At 37.8% G+C, this 18,718-nt stretch overlaps 1 protein-coding gene across 8 annotated transcripts in view; it reads right to left on the minus strand.

Annotated features, from left to right (window-relative positions):
• Positions 1-18,718, minus strand: part of RNF111 (ring finger protein 111) — a 51,111-nt gene that overhangs the window by 17,195 nt on the left and 15,198 nt on the right. For all 8 annotated transcript variants that reach the window (XM_068695553.1, XM_068695549.1, XM_068695547.1 and 5 more), the window contains 5 exons: positions 16,143-17,038; positions 6,679-6,805; positions 3,899-4,062; positions 1,516-1,713; positions 277-596 (listed from right to left, as the gene is read on the minus strand). In XM_068695553.1, the coding sequence (XP_068551654.1) occupies positions 277-596; positions 1,516-1,713; positions 3,899-4,062; positions 6,679-6,805; positions 16,143-17,019 (1,686 nt within the window). In that variant the 5' untranslated portion in view covers positions 17,020-17,038. The remainder of the gene's footprint in view (positions 1-276; positions 597-1,515; positions 1,714-3,898; positions 4,063-6,678; positions 6,806-16,142; positions 17,039-18,718) is intronic.

Genomic DNA, 18,718 nt, shown 5'->3' on the forward strand with positions numbered 1-18,718 from the left:
GGTATTTATGTTTGTTTTGACTAAATAGCAAAATAAAATAAGCCTTATAGTCATCAAAATAATGTCAGCTGTCAATGATTATTTGTCAGGTTATGACTTCTCTTATAATATGTGGACACAAAAATGCAAACTAACTCAAATTTTCTGTTTAGTTCCTTTTTATCGTGTCTGCTACAGAACATGAAAATAATCTACAATTCAGCATCCTATTCTATTCTTCCATACCTGTAACACAACTTGAAATCACAAAGGAATAGTTACAAAAATTAAACGTGCCTGCTCATGGTAACTGGTGCCAGAACTGCTGCTTGCTCCACAAGGGGCAGGCACTGGAGGAGGCCTTTCAACAGGGCAGCTGGAGTCACTGAATGAAGGAGACAGCGGAACAGCTGGGTGAGGGTTGTGGTGATGGTGGTGGTGGTGTTGAAAGTGGTGGCCATGCTGCTGAAAGCAGCTTGTATGCGGATGCCCCAGTGCATGATGATTCTGTGAAGATCCTCCACACGGAGAATGCTGAGGGCAGCAAGATGGTAACCGTGGCATGGCCGGAGGGCCAGTTTCCAGTGTCGTATTAGATGCAGTTCTTCTTGTATCATCTTTTAATTTAAAGAAGTTAACATTAAAGTATAAGAAATTAGTAAAGACAAACACCATAAAGCAGAGTCTGAAATTTAAAAAACAGTACTTCATGATTAAATAATTAACTGATCAGAAAACAGATCTAGACTACAACAAAACAAACTGGATAAAAAAATGAGGATTTAGCCATGCCTGTCAAATGAAGCAAAAATGAACAGTTTCGGTGAATGTACAAATGAAAACCACTAGAGGAAATGAACTGAAACTTGCTTTATTATTCCAGTAGTTTAATACACATTATCAACAGGGAAGGAGAAAAGACTGTCCCTGTGGCTAATATGTACAGACCTATTTTGATCCAGCATCCTCAAATTCCTTTGTCAGTGTGGTCAGCTCAGGTTTTTTTTTTTTGTACATCTCCTGACTTGCAGAAAGTGAAAGAGCACCCATATCTCAGACATGTTGCAAGTGCTACCCATACTTACAGCTCTCTTATAGGTCTGTATCTATATAGATCTGTATAGACATGCTTCCAGTGAAGCAATCTACAGGTTGACATCTTTCACTTCCTTATACCACACACATAAAAAACCCTACAACACTGCCATGGAGGACTCCACTCCCAGTGAACTATATTCTGCCTCCTCAGAAATTAAGTGCATGGTTACTGATCAGATATAATTGAACCTTCCCAATAAGCGAGCACAGAATGCTCCTGCACCACCTGCATCATCTTTGGGACAAAAGTGATTGCTGTTTTCAGATTCCTTTCCTCTCAACTTTACACAGTCAATCTAACCAATCTCAACTTATTATTGCTATCTTCAGTCCTAAAAGATCATAAGCTACTTAAGCTAGAGAAAGCTGATTAACCTCCTCTATCTCCTTTGTACTGGCAGGCAATACAACAGTTTAGAAAGCTCTCGTATTCTGTACCTCCAGCTGAAGAACCAGCAGTGCTGCTATTCGGAAGACTAGAAGTCGTCTCTGGTGCTGCAGAGGGCTGGCTGGTAGAGACGTTTGGAGCTGCATCAGAGGCCTGCTCTGAGGTAGACGTACTAGAACTGTTACTGGAACCAGAACTCACAACCTGGGGCTCCACCCGGGCTGATGTGGTTGGCACAACTGTCGGCTCTAGCAGGGGAAGAAAAGAGTTTCCATGTTCTGAAAACACTTGCTAACGTATTTGTGGAAGTTTTCTATAAATTCAAAGGCAAAGTATTCTAAGATTAAGTATTACCCTTACCATCTTTTAATGCCTACAAAGCACAAGAAAGTTTTTTAGATAACTAAGAACATCACAATAACATCTGAACTAGATGAGCTACTTTACTTCACAAGCTTCAGCTATTCTAGATGTACATTTTTAAAGACCACTGTGAGATAAACTTGGTTTCTAGTCTCAGTAGACGTTGAGACTAGAATCAGATTAATTAATCAGTATTTGAGACTTCAAGTTCATTTTGCAGATTAAGAATATATATACATATATATTTCATTGGACCCACAGAAAATTTACCACACTTCATAGATTTTGTTCTCTACTACACAACTGTGAACAGGTAAAGTTTTAAAAGGATAAATAAATGGTGGCATAGTTCAAATTCAGTTTTAAAAAGTCTGCCTTTGACTACGTTTAAAATTTCTAACTACTGACAAGGCAATGACATGCATAGGAATAAAAGATACCATAAAAGGTAAGATCAGAAACAGATCAGCTTTTTTTTAGTAAAAAATGTCTGCATGGGTATAATAAAAAAGCATTAAGATACTTCAAATACTTCTTACACAAAGTCTCGAAGTAAAATATGACTCATTTTCAAGATTTCTCTCCTAATCTAATACGTATATCAGCAACTCAACACAGAAGGGAATAAGTGCATCTCCCTTTCTGCAGTCTTCCAGCTGATCACATTAAAAAACATTACTTGATATCTATGCTTAAATCCCTTTAAATTTAAATGTGGCGTTCTGATTTTAATTAAAGCAAATATTTTTGGGAAGTACATTTAAATTCAGGCAAAAAGCCATCCGTGAAACAGGACACACAGAGCCTAAGACTGGTGTGAATACATAGTACATGAGACTGGATGCTAATGCATTCTAAAAGCAATCCTGCAGTCATGCAACTTATTCTATTAGCCTCAAGCAACCCACAAGCCTATTACCATTTTGATTTGTTACCAATAATGCAAGCAGTTCTGTTCCCTCTTCGCCTCCCTCCACCCCCCCAAAAAAACATAACAAATAAAAGCCAGTAGGCTTGGTCAATCTCAAAATGCTAGCTAAGAAAAAAATATTTTTAAACACACTTCCCAGGTGTTAATTCACAAAGGTAAGTGGGAAGATAACCCTTTTACACTCGCATAAGTAGCCAAGTTTTAATACTGGTATCTTTGAAGACATCCGTAAAGTTAGGAATAAGTACATTGTTGCCTTGTAACAGTTTCAATTCAGAATGTGTCTATTTTCACAATAGTTTGTATGTGACACATGTAAGTGTAAGTTACATCAATAAATGCTATTTCCTTTCCAATGATAGAGCTGTTGGGATATTTCATAGTAAAACTATAAAGCAAAAAAAGCTGTAAATCAACCTATCTTCTTCCTTTAAAACCATCAACGAAACAAAAAATTCCAAACCATCCAAATCACCCCCAAAATCACGGCATCTTAAAGAATAATATGCTAACTTTCATACAGAGATGGAACTATAATAGTGCAAAACTTCTGTTAAACATTAACAGCAGGGTGTACCCAAAAAAATCTTCAGAGTGACTACCAGCAACACCAACAAAAACACATATGAGTTTAAGACTTTCCTCTGGCAACATCTAACAATAATAATTGGAAATCTTTCTTATGATTTTCAGCAGGAATACATTTAAGTGCCAGTACGTTTTAACATGAAGAGGCAATGAAAGGTCACAGTTTCAGAAACCGAGCATGCTTTACTAATATATATATATTTTTAATTCATTTGTACTCCAAAGAAGAGTCATAACTCCAAAGCACTACCATGAGATTTTCCTTTCCTAACGTTGTACTGAAATAAACACACAGGTTTAGAGCAGTGGTTCCAACTTGGTCTGTAATTCCTGCCTGGTGACTCACCTTTCAGACTCACACTCACGTCAGCTTTTTAAAGAAAGTTAGACATGGAGGATCCACTGAAATATCTGAACTTTTAATTTTAAAAATAAAGTTGCAAGAAGACTTTCTGACATACTACCAGACTTTTTCACAAAACAGTATGTAATTAATACAATTAATGCGGCTCACCTTAAAGGAAGGAACTTCTCAGAGCAGTATGACTTACCATCCTCATCCACCGTGAGGTCCACGACTTCTGCTGCGTTCTGTCTGAGGGGCTGTATGACTGTGGAAATCCTGCTGCGGTTCCGCTGCTCTTGAGGCCGCGCAGCATGAGAACTAGAGCTTTGTCCCCAGTGTGATCTTGAGTGTCCGAGTGTTGAACGAGACCTTAAAAAAGGTATTAGCTTAACTACTGACCTAAATCTTGCCTTTTTGTTTTTCCTTCCACCTCACTGTTTGGGAGGCTGCTGTTTTATTTTTCAATACAGAGTTTTGTTATGCTGAAATACACATCTAGTGAATATGGAGCGGCAAGGCATTTAAGTGTTACTGCAGCCTGTAACAGACAACATAACAGCACCTATCTAACAGGTAGAAATTAGACATCTTTAATATTTGTTTCTGTGAAATAAACACCAGTAATTTATTTAAAAAAAAATCACTGTGAAACTGTATCAGTCAAGCAGCGATCACATCAATTGTATGTTTTTATTTTCTTGTAGAACATGGGTCTCTGAATCCTACGCTATTCCTACGCAGTCTGAAACAGATCTATCAATGATGAAAGAAGCGTTAAGATTGTAAAAATTCGTAAATATTAAGTTTTGAGTGTTAATTTGCGATGACATGTTTTCAGAGGATGATTTCAAATCTTTAATGTTGAAGTTCAGAGATTGCTTTGGACATTCTCTTAAACATTTTTTTTTTACTTCCACCAAAAATACATTTTTTACCATTTAAAGCAGGTAAAAGTCTATACACAAGTTACATGACAATAAAGGAAACCATTTATCTTGCTCTGAACAGTATTCTGAGATTGGTAGATAGTTTTCATGATGTTCAGTTTGCTTACAGCATTTACATTTTTATCCTGAACTACCATTAAGACTTCCAATAGCTGCCTTTGTTCCTTAAATTGTTCTTTGACAAAACTAACATTCCTGAACCACAGGAAAATCTGCACAGTAATTAACATTCAAAGTACTGAAGACTAGTGTGGAAGGGACACTTCCTGACGTTTTGGTATCAAGATTGGAATTGGAATTTAAGACTCTTCCTCGCCATAGCAATCTTCCTGGAATTGTTTTTGTACTGTATTTTTTAATCGCAAAGAATCATGACATTTTCCAATACAAAACAAAATTATTTATTATCTTCTCATGAAATTTTTGGAGTAAAATCTCTTCTGAACAGTTGAGGGAAAGTACATAAAGGGCTCAACAGCAAAAAAAAAAAAATCTAAAAAAAAATCTATTTGCCCACCCCATTATGAATTTCATAACAAAATTAATTTAAGAAGTCTGCATGTTAGAAAGTCTAACAAATTGAATGGATCAAAATTTAAATACACCAGAAAAAACCTTTGGTTCAGTCTCTTCCTCAATGAAGAGGAGAACACCACTGACATCAATATAAATGAGAGGGGTGTTGCTGCTGTTATCTTGGCAGTACCACTGCAGAAGGTAAGGTAGAAAAGTAATAATTTTTTTGTATGTAATTTTTTTATGGCTACTACAGCAAACATTTCCTGTTGATGGTGAGAAGAGGAAAGCTAAGTTTTAAAAAGCATTTTATGCATCTTTAATCAGGTTTCAACTGACATTCTGTAAGCGCTATCATCATATAGCCTCCTTTTTAACCCCCCTAAAACTTCACGTGAAGTTTTAAGTGGCTAAAACAAACTTGATCCAGCTCTAGCTGAACTCTTCACAAGAATATTTCTCATAAGTTTTACAATTGTTCTTCTCAACAACACATTCATATGGATAAATTAACTATTTCTGGAAACATATTTCTAACCATCTCAAGAGAAAGCATCTGTTGATTCTGCAGCTTTTGCTTTCTTACGAAAAAGAATATTCTACATCTTTAAATATGAAGAATTATAAAGAAACATGTTGTTGAATAAATCATTTTTTAAAATGTTGATTTCTTTCATCTCTCCCTGTTTTCTCTGCTACAAAATATGCAACCCAGATTTATAAGTATGACATCTTGTGTGTGTCAGTTTTAAAAAAATATCAAGGAGCTTGTTTGAAGCACTCATGAAATCCCCCCTCATTATGCACACACCTGACTAAACCATGAAATGAGTTTTGCTAGGATATGCCATTTATTCCAATGAAGTGATGTCTGTAGGAAAATCCATCTGTTTTTTAACTTTAAAATTACATTAATGAAAGCACAATCTGCTGAGAAACACACAGGATGTTTGTATATTTTACTGTCTATTTTTCCTTTGTCATTTTATAAAAAATTGATGGCCATTCTTCATATTCCACAGTTTTGTCCTCATGTTCACAAACAAGTGTATTTAATTGGTAGGCATCTCCAACAGTCCCATGCACATGACAATTTCAAGTCTTCCACTTCAAGGAACTCCTCTCTATTAGATTTTAGAGAACCTGACAAATATGGAACAAAATTTCCATAGGGGCACAGAAGAACAGGAAAGCATTATGAGGCAGCGGCTTCACAGAAAGACGCTTTCAGAGCAAGGTTGTTCTCTCTAGGATCACGCTACACAGCTTTGCTTCCCTGAATTTCTCCCTCTCAGACACACTATCCGCAACCACCTCACCAAATCCATCAGTTGTATTTTCAAGCTTTAGCAAAGCTATAGGGTTTGACTTTTTCTCTTTTGGAATCATAAATGCATACTAGGCCTGGTAGTATAGAATTTCTGTAACATTACCTTATGGGTTTTTAATGATACAGACCCTTGTGACAAACACTGAGTCAAGCAAAATTTTACTAATACAAAGAGACACCAGTCTTACTCACCTGTAGCTCTCACCAACTGTGACAATCTCCACTTCACTGTCTGTTGAGGTAACGTTTATTTCTTCATTAGCAGTGACCTGGGGAGTGGAGGATGCTTCAATCACCACAACATCTTCATCAATACTTCCTAATGAGGAAAGAGGAAGAATAAAGTTTGCATACTTAATTTTAAAAGCTGTCATTTATGAGACTTTTTTCCCCCTTGACTTAAAATGTAGGTGCATTTCATAGCTTATGTCAAAACTTTAGGTGCAACTGTCAAATACATGACCTAATTATGAGAGGTAGCAATTCTGCTTTAAGTATTTATGAGTAAAAGGAAGATGACAAAGAGGAGGGGGAAAGCTACAGATGTGCAAATTTACATTCTACTGTGTATTGGAAGTGATTCTGGCTAATTTTATCAGCTGTAACACCAATGAACTTCAGTCATTTAATATAAAACCAAAAGCTTTGAAACTAGCAAAGCAGGAGTGGTTTATTATTATTTAATAGCTTTATTTTTTTCATATGCTCATACGTATTCAAATCTAACCTTAAGGCTAGACAACAGCAACAGGAAAAGCGATGTACCAACTAAGAAATGTTATTCATTTCCAAAACAAATTGAAGACCACAAATGCATTGATGCTTATAACATCTTTAAGTCTACACTTTCATTGGCATTCACAATCATATAATAGACTGGCAAAGTTAAAAATGGAACTATCAGCGGTAAAAACAACCAACCAAATACCTCACAAAATCAACTCAGAGACAAGATTTGACAGGAAATAGTTCCTGCTTTAGGAAGAGTGGTTAAAGTTCCAGTCTAATACCCATACATATGGGAACCCTTCTCTGTAGCTACAATACTGGCAATGACAAGTTTGAATACCTAGAATACTTAAATTGAGCTATAAATTTATTCACTTTTCCAATGCCACTGAACACAAAGGAATTTATTAAATAAATGAGCTCTCTACCTTAGAAACAACAAAGCCTACCATTTTGAGATCTGAGAATTTCTTTAAGAAAAGTGCTTAAAGAATTTGGCCTCACTCTAGTCAGTAATTCCGTCCTGTATGGACTGTTCTGCCCCACGACAAGGTGCATGCTCCTTTCTTCATTCATTCACAGCAGGCAACAGCTCCCTGGTCTAGCAGAAGGGCGCCCTGCTGTAGCAAAGCTCCACAAGAGCTCTGCAACTTCTTAGCCGTGCCATTATAAGTGAAGCAGCAAAGACTAACGAATTTCGGAGGTTGGGGGGTGGGCCACCCTCCCTCTTATTCCCCCCAAGCAACAACTTTTTTATGCTTTGACAAACCAAGAGCTTTCCTTTGTTTCTGGTCACACTACTCCCAGAGAGACTGGTGCCCGACGATGGGAACAGCCATACTTCCAAATCCTGTTATTCACCAAAATGTCACGAGCACAAGTAGTGTGTGACAAAATTAAGTCATGGAACTCACTTGAAAATGTTGGCAGAAACCAAGTGCATTATTACAGCGTCTCAAAAACAAAGTCAGACACTGAAACCAAAAAATACAGGGAGGGCATTTACTCAAAGTGAAAAACCTGCAGCTGAAGTCTTCACCATGTTGAGCAGAAAGTAAATGTCGTGCTTCTGACATCTTACAGGTCACAGGCGAATGCGCAACAGCTTCCTTACACAAAACAATCTTAGGAACTTCTCAGGTAAAACCAACTAGCTACGCAGCTGGCGAAAGGTCAGTTAGAAAACACGACTGTTTTTTACCCCAAAAACAGTGTTTGGCTTCCAAACACGCACTGCTTTAAGTATAGTAAATTTGCAAGCACTCCTGGGAGTTCAAACAGCCTCAGCCTCCGTAGTTATTTAAGTTTAGGACAGGTCAAAAAGCAAGAAGATTTAGGCCAAAGAGAGATCTCAGTATTTCTGAACACAAACAGCACCTCCCTGAGGCCGAAACCATATGCTGTGTAACTCCAGCATGCATCTCTCTGCTTGAGCTCTGAGGCAAGCTTCTCATGAAAACCAAAGGCAACGCTCAATTGAATATCCATGCAATTCAGATGCTCACCTTTCCACCTTTTAAAGTTGATTTTTTTTTTAAAAAGCAAATCTTTAGCTAAGACGTGATTTTACAGACTACACATGAGTCAGACTGTAGAAAGCATCAGGCCTGTTACTAGCTGAACAGGTTTTATAACCTCCAAAATAATAAAGGAAGTCTTCAGGAAAATAGCCAAAGGTACTATAAATAGGATCCAGCGTGGCTATATTCCAACCTTCCGCCTTCCTACCTGCTTGTGCTTTCCAGTGGGGCTCTTGAAGTCAAAAGCACAAACCGATTGGGTTTTCATGCCAGAGCACTTCCAGAACTACACAATGAATCAGTAATACACTGCAAAATGAAGACTAGCAACAAAAAGTCTAAGCTACAATAAATGCCTTACAAGCATTTGTAAGATTATATTCCTAGGGAGAAGAGATAGGAATTTAAGTTATGATCATACACAAACTTTGTACCCCCTTTTATTTAAAAGGGCCTTCTGCGTAAAGTTTATTAGAAGCACACCAAAAGGAAAAAGTGCATGTATGTGAACCTTGTGTATTTTAAGAACACTGTAGTTGTTTGGAGAATGGCATATAAAAGTTGACCAATCTACCAATATAAACCAATTTCATTACATACTTTTATCTGAACAATAACTTTAAAAAGATCATCTGAACAGCAACGTTTCAGAAACAAACACCACTGAGGTAGCGTTCGTAATCCTTATGAAGTTCCTCTTCTGTAGTCAATTATTTTCAATAAAACCCAGTTTTAATGTGCTTGGTAATTTATAGAACACACCAAAAGTCAAGGGGAAAAACAAAACCAGAAAATATCCAAACCCAAGAATGCACAAAGTGTGAAAATACTTGCATTTTGTCCTCAGTATTATTTCTGACCCCACAGTCCACCACACAGGATGTTTTTATATAGTTTGCCATCACAAGGTACACAATTATTTGTTTTAATAGATGTACCAGTCACTAACCAGTCACCTTCTCCTGGAATGAACTCTAACAAACTTGATCTTAAATTATAAATATTAATACATCACTCGTCAATGTATCATCTCAATGATCTACCCTGCAAGAGAACAGCTGAATTTGTATGAGTGTTACTATAACAATCCTGTACTACTGGAAATTATTCATTCTTCAAGAAGAAGAGTCATTGGACTGATGGCAGCAAAATAGTTACCCAGACTTATGTTTTTTTTCTTTGTTGTCTCCCCTGCCCCCCTGCTCTCAGCATAACACCCATGGTTATATAGCAAGCAGAAAACCACCCTCCTGTAGGTATACACCACTCTGCTGTCTCCTGAGTAACAAACAACTGGAGAATAGTTCGCTTGCTATGTTTTGTGACGAAATTAGCCTTTGGGCTACCGCTGAAGGATTCATTCAACGTTTTTAAACGAGCTTGTTAAAATCAAAACTTCTACTGAAAGTTACAAATTTGTTGTTGTTGTTTTATTATTATTTGCCCTACCTACATCCACAAGTTATATTTTACAGCACATACAAGACACCAAATTTCAGTTTGTGGGTTCCTCATAATCTCACAAACTTAGACGTATTAGTAGTAGTTAGCAATTAGTTTTTGTTAGTAGTTAGCAATTGAAGCTTTTTAAACCCTTCTTTATATTAAAAACCTAGTGCTCAGCCAGCCTAGGGGAAAGGATGAACTAGACCGGCATGAACCCAAATTCAAGCAGGCTCAAATGATAACTACCCCTTAACAAGCAAAACAACCCCCACCACAGGCCCTATGCCACCAAGACAGCAAATCTGTCAGATTAATTTACTGAGCCAAGTACAACTCTTGAGTAACACTCTGCCATCCAGTATTCAGATCTTTAAATGAGCGTAACTTCTCCCCAGAAAACTGCAACGTCAGAAGTATATCTGCTAGGTGCTGCTGACAGACCACGAGCAGTTCTGGGAAGCAAGTTTTAATCTTAAATGCTTCAATAACCCAGAGGTTGTAAACAAGCTGGGCTTTACACACAGTAATATCACTTCACTTTGACAGACCATAGCATGGCTTAGAGATTTAGCAGTCACCAGTTAGCACCCATTTCCTACGAAGGACACAAATATTACTGCTGTAACATCCAAGGTTATGCTTGGCCAGCTACTGTCCTTCCTGGAGGGTACGTTGCTAGATTTTAACCAGATGAAATACTACATGTAAAATAGTCAACAACTTTTACAACATACGATTTCAAATAAGACAGCCTGACCAAGCCGTAAGTGAAAACAGAAGATACTTAAAGTAAGAAGTCAATTTCAAGTGACAAAGATGACTTATTTTGAGTTCCAAGCTTTTACTAGATCAGACCAAGGGCCTGTTCCGACCCATATTCTCTATCAGCTGCAACACACACACACACAAAAAAAAACATGCCCTGAAAGTAGAAAATCCAGGCTACAACCTTTACTTGAAATTTGTCCTACCACTGAGCAGTCACTACACCGTTACTAACACCAGGAAGCATATCCTTGCCTGTTTGCTGTTGATGGGCAGCTGTCAGTAAGCATCTAATGCCCTTCTGAACTCGCTGGCACTGCCTGCCTCTGCAGCACCTTGTGATGGCGAGTTCAAGTTCACTACCTGGTTAGTAATTCAGCTTGAAATTGATAATATCCTAATAGTGTTAATGAGTTCTACGTGTGACTTGTGTGGAACATACTTTGACAGCTGTGCAAGATAGGAGAAATCTGCAAAAACATGCAATTGCCTAGGACTCTGCACCCTAGCAGAAAAGGGAGTCAGGCACCAGAATTTAGGGGATCTCACCCACCTGTGAGGTATGCTCATGTGGGTTAATAAGCCCAGACTCTACTCATGTTGTAACCAAGCACAAAGGCCTCAGCCCTATCAGCAATGCCACAGCAAACCAGCTCTGTAATGTATTTCCAGCACAAAAAGCTGCAGCAGTCAGTGAAGTGCTGAAGTGAATCCCCAAGCTAACTGATTACCGCAGTTATTTAAAGCTTCAATTCACGCCGGATAGGTACGGTGAGAATAGCTAACGGGGGCTGCTCACACGGCCAGGTGCTGCCTTTCCCACTACTCAGAGCTCTTCCCTAGCCCCCTTCCAGTAACACAGTAGAAAGGACACAGATTGGTTTCCTTGTTCACTACTGAGATAAAAGCTCTTAATTATGACCTGCATCAGTTACTGTGGGAAGAAAAGAGCACGGTGTAATTTTAGCAGAAATTAAGTAACTGAAAAATCATTAACAAAAGACAGCTCATTTCCATTTCATGTGTGCTCATCTTGAGCTGTTAACAGAAACCCGTTAATGCAAACAAGTAGCACTTCATGTTCGGATTAGCATTTTCACCAGCCTCTGGCTTCTAAAATATCAGATGTCTACATTCAACATTCTTGGAAGACACACAACAAATATGGGAGTGGATTCGGGCTCATCATTCTTTTTTAACAGCAGCTTGTTCCAATCAGCCCTGAACAAAAGCTGGAGCAGCTTCTCATCAGCATCACATTCTAAGCAAAGTGACAAGACCTGTCTAGCACCAGCAATCAGAAAAAATAAAGTCTGGCTTGCAAGGAATTCTAAGGCCTATTAGGCCAACAATTCATAATACAAAATTATACTTTTTTTTTTTTTTTTTTAACAACACTTCCCATTATTCATGGTTTAGATTTACTGCCAACTGAGAGTATGTGAAGGTAAAACCTGCTCCATTCTAGCTTTTTCTGAAGTGCTGGCTGTCTCCAAATGGCAACCCCAGCCATTTTAGGTCCAAGCTGAAAATGCTGTCTGTACCAGAGTATCAGAGAAGTTTCATTACAATGTTACAGAGATCCAAAGCCAGTAACAAGCTGCAAAGCCACAGGATTTTCTCTATAGGTGTTTACACAGGTCCTCCCCTCTAACGGTTAGAGAAAAGTTTCTGGGCTACCTAACAAAACACAATCAAATACCCGTTTTACAGTAAAAATGTTGCCATTTGCAGTCATTTTAACTGTGAGCCCCCTATTTCAATTAATATTAACAGAGCAACATATAGATTAGAACAGATAGCCCTAGTAGCACCGCAATTTCAAGTGTAACCACATCATTAAACTGCACTGAGTTGTTTTTTGCATTGTCCATGTCCCCAAACTCTCCTCCCTCCCCTGAACAAGCCTCATCTGGTCATCTCCAAATTAATGAGGACAGCTGCCCTTTATGACCAACAGGTGGTCAAACAACCTAATCCAGTCCCAGGTGTCCTGACTTGGTACTTGCTCAATCCCCTTCTATTCCCAAAGCACCTGAATTCCACCAGAAGAATAGCTGAAGCCCTGTAACAGAAAAGATGGACAAACTCTGTAAAGCATTGGTTTCGTTGGGTGTGTTTTTCTGTTGTGATTTTTTTTTTTCAGGGTGAAGGGGTGGTAAAGATTTTATAAAAGGCATCATTAAAAGAATAACAAAGAAAACGCAGACCTCCATTCACATCATTTTCCAAAAATAACCAAGTTAATTTCATTACCTATAGGAACTCATATATTACTTTGTTGACTCAAAAGATGTGTTATTTTAATTTCTTGCAATACTCAAATTATTTTTTACTAACAGTGTATGTTAATCAAAATTGCCAAGTCTTTAAATGCATTGTGTTTTTAGAAAAAAAAAATCAATGTTTGAAACAAAGAAGTATTTTTGACATATCCTTCACACAAACTGCTAGCAAGTAGGCCACAATAATAGTCACATCACTGTGCTGACTGCTTAGTAGGCATTTAGTTACTACCGTATCTTTTAAAATAGTATTTTTCCTTTTCTGATTCTTCTTCTCCTTTCCTAAGACCCCCCTCTAGTACTTTTAAATATATGCTGCAGGCCTCACAATGGTAGTGGAAGATCTTTGCCTTTCAATATATTGTGTCCTTGCAGCAGATGCATACACAGCCCTCGAGTGCCAATCTAGAGGGGGGTGAGGGGAATCTTCCCAGACAGTAAGAGGCTAGGGTAGCATTGCTAGCAATACAATCCTCTCCATACAGATATATAACATCATGCTTGCTCACTACAGAGAGGAATTAAATACTATTTTCTTAGTCAGCCCCATTTTTGTCCCAATTAGCTAACTAGAAATACCTTATATAACCAAAAAGCTACCTGAAGTGTTAATCAGGCTCTTCTCTTACTAAAAATAGGGCACTAGCACAAAGGAAGTCTGCTCAACTTCCCATTCTATCGTCCATGTAAATAAAATGCTCAAAGCCTTTCCATCAATGTGTCCACTGGAAAAAGAAATACAGTATTTGTATCTCCTAGCCCAGAATTACTTCTCAGCTCACTGAAAGTGTTAATTCTGAAGTACAGCCACCAAAATACATATTCTTTAAGTGTAACTTATTTCAGTCACAACTTACACCAGTAGTTTCATCTCAACTGGTGCAGAGTTAATCAATGCGAGAATTAATACTACCTCAAATTAATTAAATGTGCTTTTCAACGCACGTTTCAAGTAGCAAGTATAAAGCTACCAGACAGTATATTTACTTTTTCACATGACTACATGAAACAAATTGCAAATTCTAGCCTCCCAACCATCAGAATAACATTACACAATTATTAGAATTTACCTGACCAGCTTGAATATTCAGTGATTATTACATCCATTTTTAAAGAGCTCTCTAACAGACTCTTTTCAAATACCTAAGGAAAGCCCTGCTGTAGAAATCCTTGTGTTCTACCCTTCAGCAGAAAGAGAAGTTCAGACATGGCGTTAAATGAATTTTAATTTTAAAAGTGCAATAGGTTTTAGCAGTTCAAGTAGATTAAAACATATCTGAAAGTTCTCTTCATAAATACATTTATCGTGGTTAGAAATAGATGGTTGCCTGAGAAGCCATAACCTACGTTTCCTCATACATTTACTAGTTTCACTGTTGCCTGGCACACTGTGTGTGCTTGCATGTGGAAAGAGCATTGTTAATGGTCCTACATCATTCTACAGTTACAAGAAAGTTCATCCTCTCTGAAAATGAGAAGAAATGATTAACCAGGAAATAGGAAGTGTTGACATAGTAATTTCCCAAACTTGTTTTTAGTATGAATGTATGCATGTCCTCTTACGTTAATTATTTACAACTTGTACCTTCTCTATGCTTGGACATGCATTTCAGACACGTAATTTTTCAAAGCTTAAGAAAATTGCATTTCTGTCCCCACGAATGTGCATGGAGATAATTAAGCCTGTGCAATAGTCCTCCCATTTTAGAGTTATTTATGCAGTCCTAACACTGCATGAGTAAGATTTTTGCATTACAAATTTTACTTCTTGTATTAAAACAGTATATTAAAGAATAGCATTTAAATTATTTCCTACAACAATGAATAAGTAACAATCTATTTAGTACTATGGTTCTGTTCAAGCATACGTTGTGCCCTAACATGAACATACAGATTTTTTTTTTTACCTTGTACTTGCAATTTCAGTCAGTTTTTCTTTGAATAAAGATCAACACAGTCCAAGATACCGTTTCATTTTGTAAAACACATTTGTCATTGAACAATAGATAAATGAAACATGGCAGCACAGACTAACACTATGTAACGTCCTGTGTATCTACCTCTCCATGCTCAACAAAAAGCTGAAATGATTCACAGAAGGCACAACTGCAACATCATGAATATAACTGGCCCCAGTCTTGCAACTGCCTTTCTCTTGGCAACTTTATGAAGAACGGGAATTCTAAGACAAGTGGTAGAGGAGGAGAAAAATAACATTTGAGCATATCCTTAAATACCTATCAAGACATACTAGAGAAGCATCTCTGTAAACAACTGCAAGATCATTCACTGACTAAGTATTTGGTATATATACAATACTCTGCTTTCCACAACTTCAGGCCTTAGAATTTTCTTTCATTATTGCAGTAATAAAGCTACCTTCCACTAATCCTATTTCACATCATTATCACAGTGACCTTGTCTTTTTAAAGTTGTCAAGCATTGTTAATTATACTAGCAGACATGGTATAGATACCTCTTCCTACGTTCTGAGACCAGACAATTGTCATTTCCACAATCGCTTAACAAAACGGTATTACAAAGTTTAGCAATTACAGTGTAAAAGCTAACATCTTTAATGCTATTTAAAATAACTTTAAAATGGAACAATTCCACGGCATGTGACTAAATTAGATTCAACGATGTTCCAGCACCTTGTTTAGACCATTAACTTCACCTTTTACATTGGAGGATTCTAGATTTGTAGTTTTACTGGAAGTTATCAATGTGCTTTTCCCAAGAATTTATGGTCTAATGTTCAAATTATTATTATAGTTAAGTCTACTTGCAGTGTAACTCCTTTAAAAAACACAAAACCAAACACTCCAAAGCACCTGTAAATTGAAAAAAAAAAGCATACTGCACATAGCAAAAGCTCCATAATAAAAGTACCTCAGGAATTCAGTTTTACCTGAAGGAACAGCTGTATTGTTCTGGTGGTTTTCACCAGTTGACACAAATAAGTCTTCCTCCCCTTCAGTAGATGAGCTGGAAGAAGATTCACTACTGAGATCGTTCTCACTTGAACTGCTAGAGCTGGGTAGTAAAGCGTACTTTCTCCGAGCTAACACTTCCCGTTTTTTTCTCTGCATTAAAATTCGTTCTTTTTGGTTCTGTGTCCGCTGTGAAGAACTGGTTTTCACAAATCTCTTTCTGTAAGGAAGTCTTCTCAAAGAACTGCTGTGAAAACAGGGCCTTTTCATTAATAACCCAGGTACAGAGTCTGCCTCAGTCCGAGGCCACTTTTGTGACCTTGCACTATGAGTTCTACTTGTAGTATTCAACACTGCCTGAGGGTGTCTTACAGGAGCATCTTTTTCTTCTTCAGACGTTACTGTGTCAGAGTCTCCAAAATGTAGGCTGGATGAAGGTGAAGAGATACAGTCACTAAAAGAAGAGTCATTGTCTTCACTCTGTGTTTCTAGATGCTGTCTTAATCCTAAGATTCCTTGGTTTTCTTTATCAGGACAATTTTGAGTATATGAAGGACCAGCCTGCTGGCTCTTGCGTTTTTTTCGCACCACAATACTTTTGTCTGGGTCTGTACGGTTGCCATTCATTTCCTTCTGCTTTTGAGAATCACCACATAAGTGAGAGAACTCATTCCCTACTTTACTAGCAATCATCTCAACTTCTGCAGGGAAGCTTTTGGCTGCCCCAATAGGCTCAGGGTTCAAGAGGATCCCCTTCAGACTCTCCTGTCTCTTTGGTGCATCAGAAGGAACTTCACTCTTCATATCCGCTTTTAGAGTATAAACTATATTACATTCAGGAGTCCATTTAGACATGGAAAGTTTTAAGAAAGGCCTAGAAATAAAAACAGATATGCATTAGAAAAAAAGAAAGCAATGGATTTTTTCAAGACCAAAATAAGAAACAAGTAATTTGTCATTTATTGATAAGACTCCCCATCCCCCAGGAAAAGTGAAACATGAATAAATGAAACAAGTGTTTCATAGCAATATTATAAATACTGCTTGACATGTAATTTTTAGTTAAGACGCAATTATACTACTTGCATTGAATAGACATTCCTGTAGGCAGCAAAAATACTACCGCTTTCACGGAGGAAATATCAACGTACGTCTGCGAAACACATGAATGTCTGTTTTACCAATGGTTAAGCATGAGTTTTACAGGCTACTGTTTACAGAAATTGCATGACCTTGAGCTAAGGAGCTCCGATATTTAACCATCAACTAAACTGTATTCTTATACAGACATTGAATGCCTTGCATACAATGCATGATACAGTATGACAACAACTGAGCTATAAAAATGAGTTACTTAGAATTCACGATTACTTTCTGACAAGGGAATGAATAAAACAGGAGACATTTTGAACCTTACTGTTTTGGGGTAAAGTAATAGAAAGCCATCAGTTTATTTAAAGAGAATAAATAACCACACATTAATAGTATAGTGTACATACAAAGCTGTTTTCAGCCCATGTTCTACTCTGCAATAGAAATTGAGCATCTATCACATGTACCCTTAATAGTCAGCACCAGACAAGCTCCCCTCTGGGTCAAATACCAGGCTGATAACATAAAAAGTTAGCCTCAAAGACCATTTCTAATAAAAACTTGTGTACCAGGTGACTACAAAGAGGAAAACAAAACAATAACCTCAGTAATACTTGACCTTCTACCTGCTTCACCTGGCACCTCTGCTTTCTGCTTAAATTCCCAAAACGAAGTGACAAAAGAATTTGGTTCCCGCAGTGATAACCACCAAAGCACTCTTTACTGCAAGTAATACAACTTTTTTTTTTGCACCTCATATAAATAAGGCTACTGTAGACATCTGCCACTTGTACTACTTAAGCAGCTAAGTGCTCCCTCTTTACTGCCACCCCCTCAGCTCGCTTGAAGAACACCTCCTGTGCTCTTCTGCCAGAAGTGTTAATACACTGAAACAGACTACAGAGCTGACCAAACTGAGAAAGATTTCCCAGTCAGATCAGACACCCACCTGATTCATTGCACACACACACAACCAGTGGTACCTGGCTTAACCAGGAGGCTGCGTCAAAAAAAAAAAACAAAAAAACTGCGTAATTGTAGCTCATGTGGAAATGAGGCTCCTCAAGCAGCACATCTGGTACGTCTGCGAGACCACAAGAAAGACTAAGTCAGCAACGGTAAGATCTCTGGTAGGTAGCACTGCCTACTCCAGTCAGCATCTTCTGCCTGAACCACCAAATTCAGTTTCCAGAAGGCTGACATGTTCTTACTTGTTGCCAACATTTAAAGCTCCCGGTCACTGTCATAGAATTCATCAATACAAGACTGAAACTACAACACAGAGTCAAATTAACATTTCTGAGATTGTTCCACAAATTAGTACTTCCAGGAGCAGCTGTGAGCCAGTTGCTGTTCACGTTCTTACGAAAGACTTGTCTGAATTGGCAACAGGTCTAAATGTACGTGTTATCCCTATCAGCCTGTGCTCTCCTCACAGCCATAAGCAACTCATCTAATTCTT

Source organism: Anas acuta, chromosome 12 (assembly GCF_963932015.1).
Source record: "Anas acuta chromosome 12, bAnaAcu1.1, whole genome shotgun sequence".
Taxonomy (NCBI): domain Eukaryota; kingdom Metazoa; phylum Chordata; class Aves; order Anseriformes; family Anatidae; genus Anas; species Anas acuta.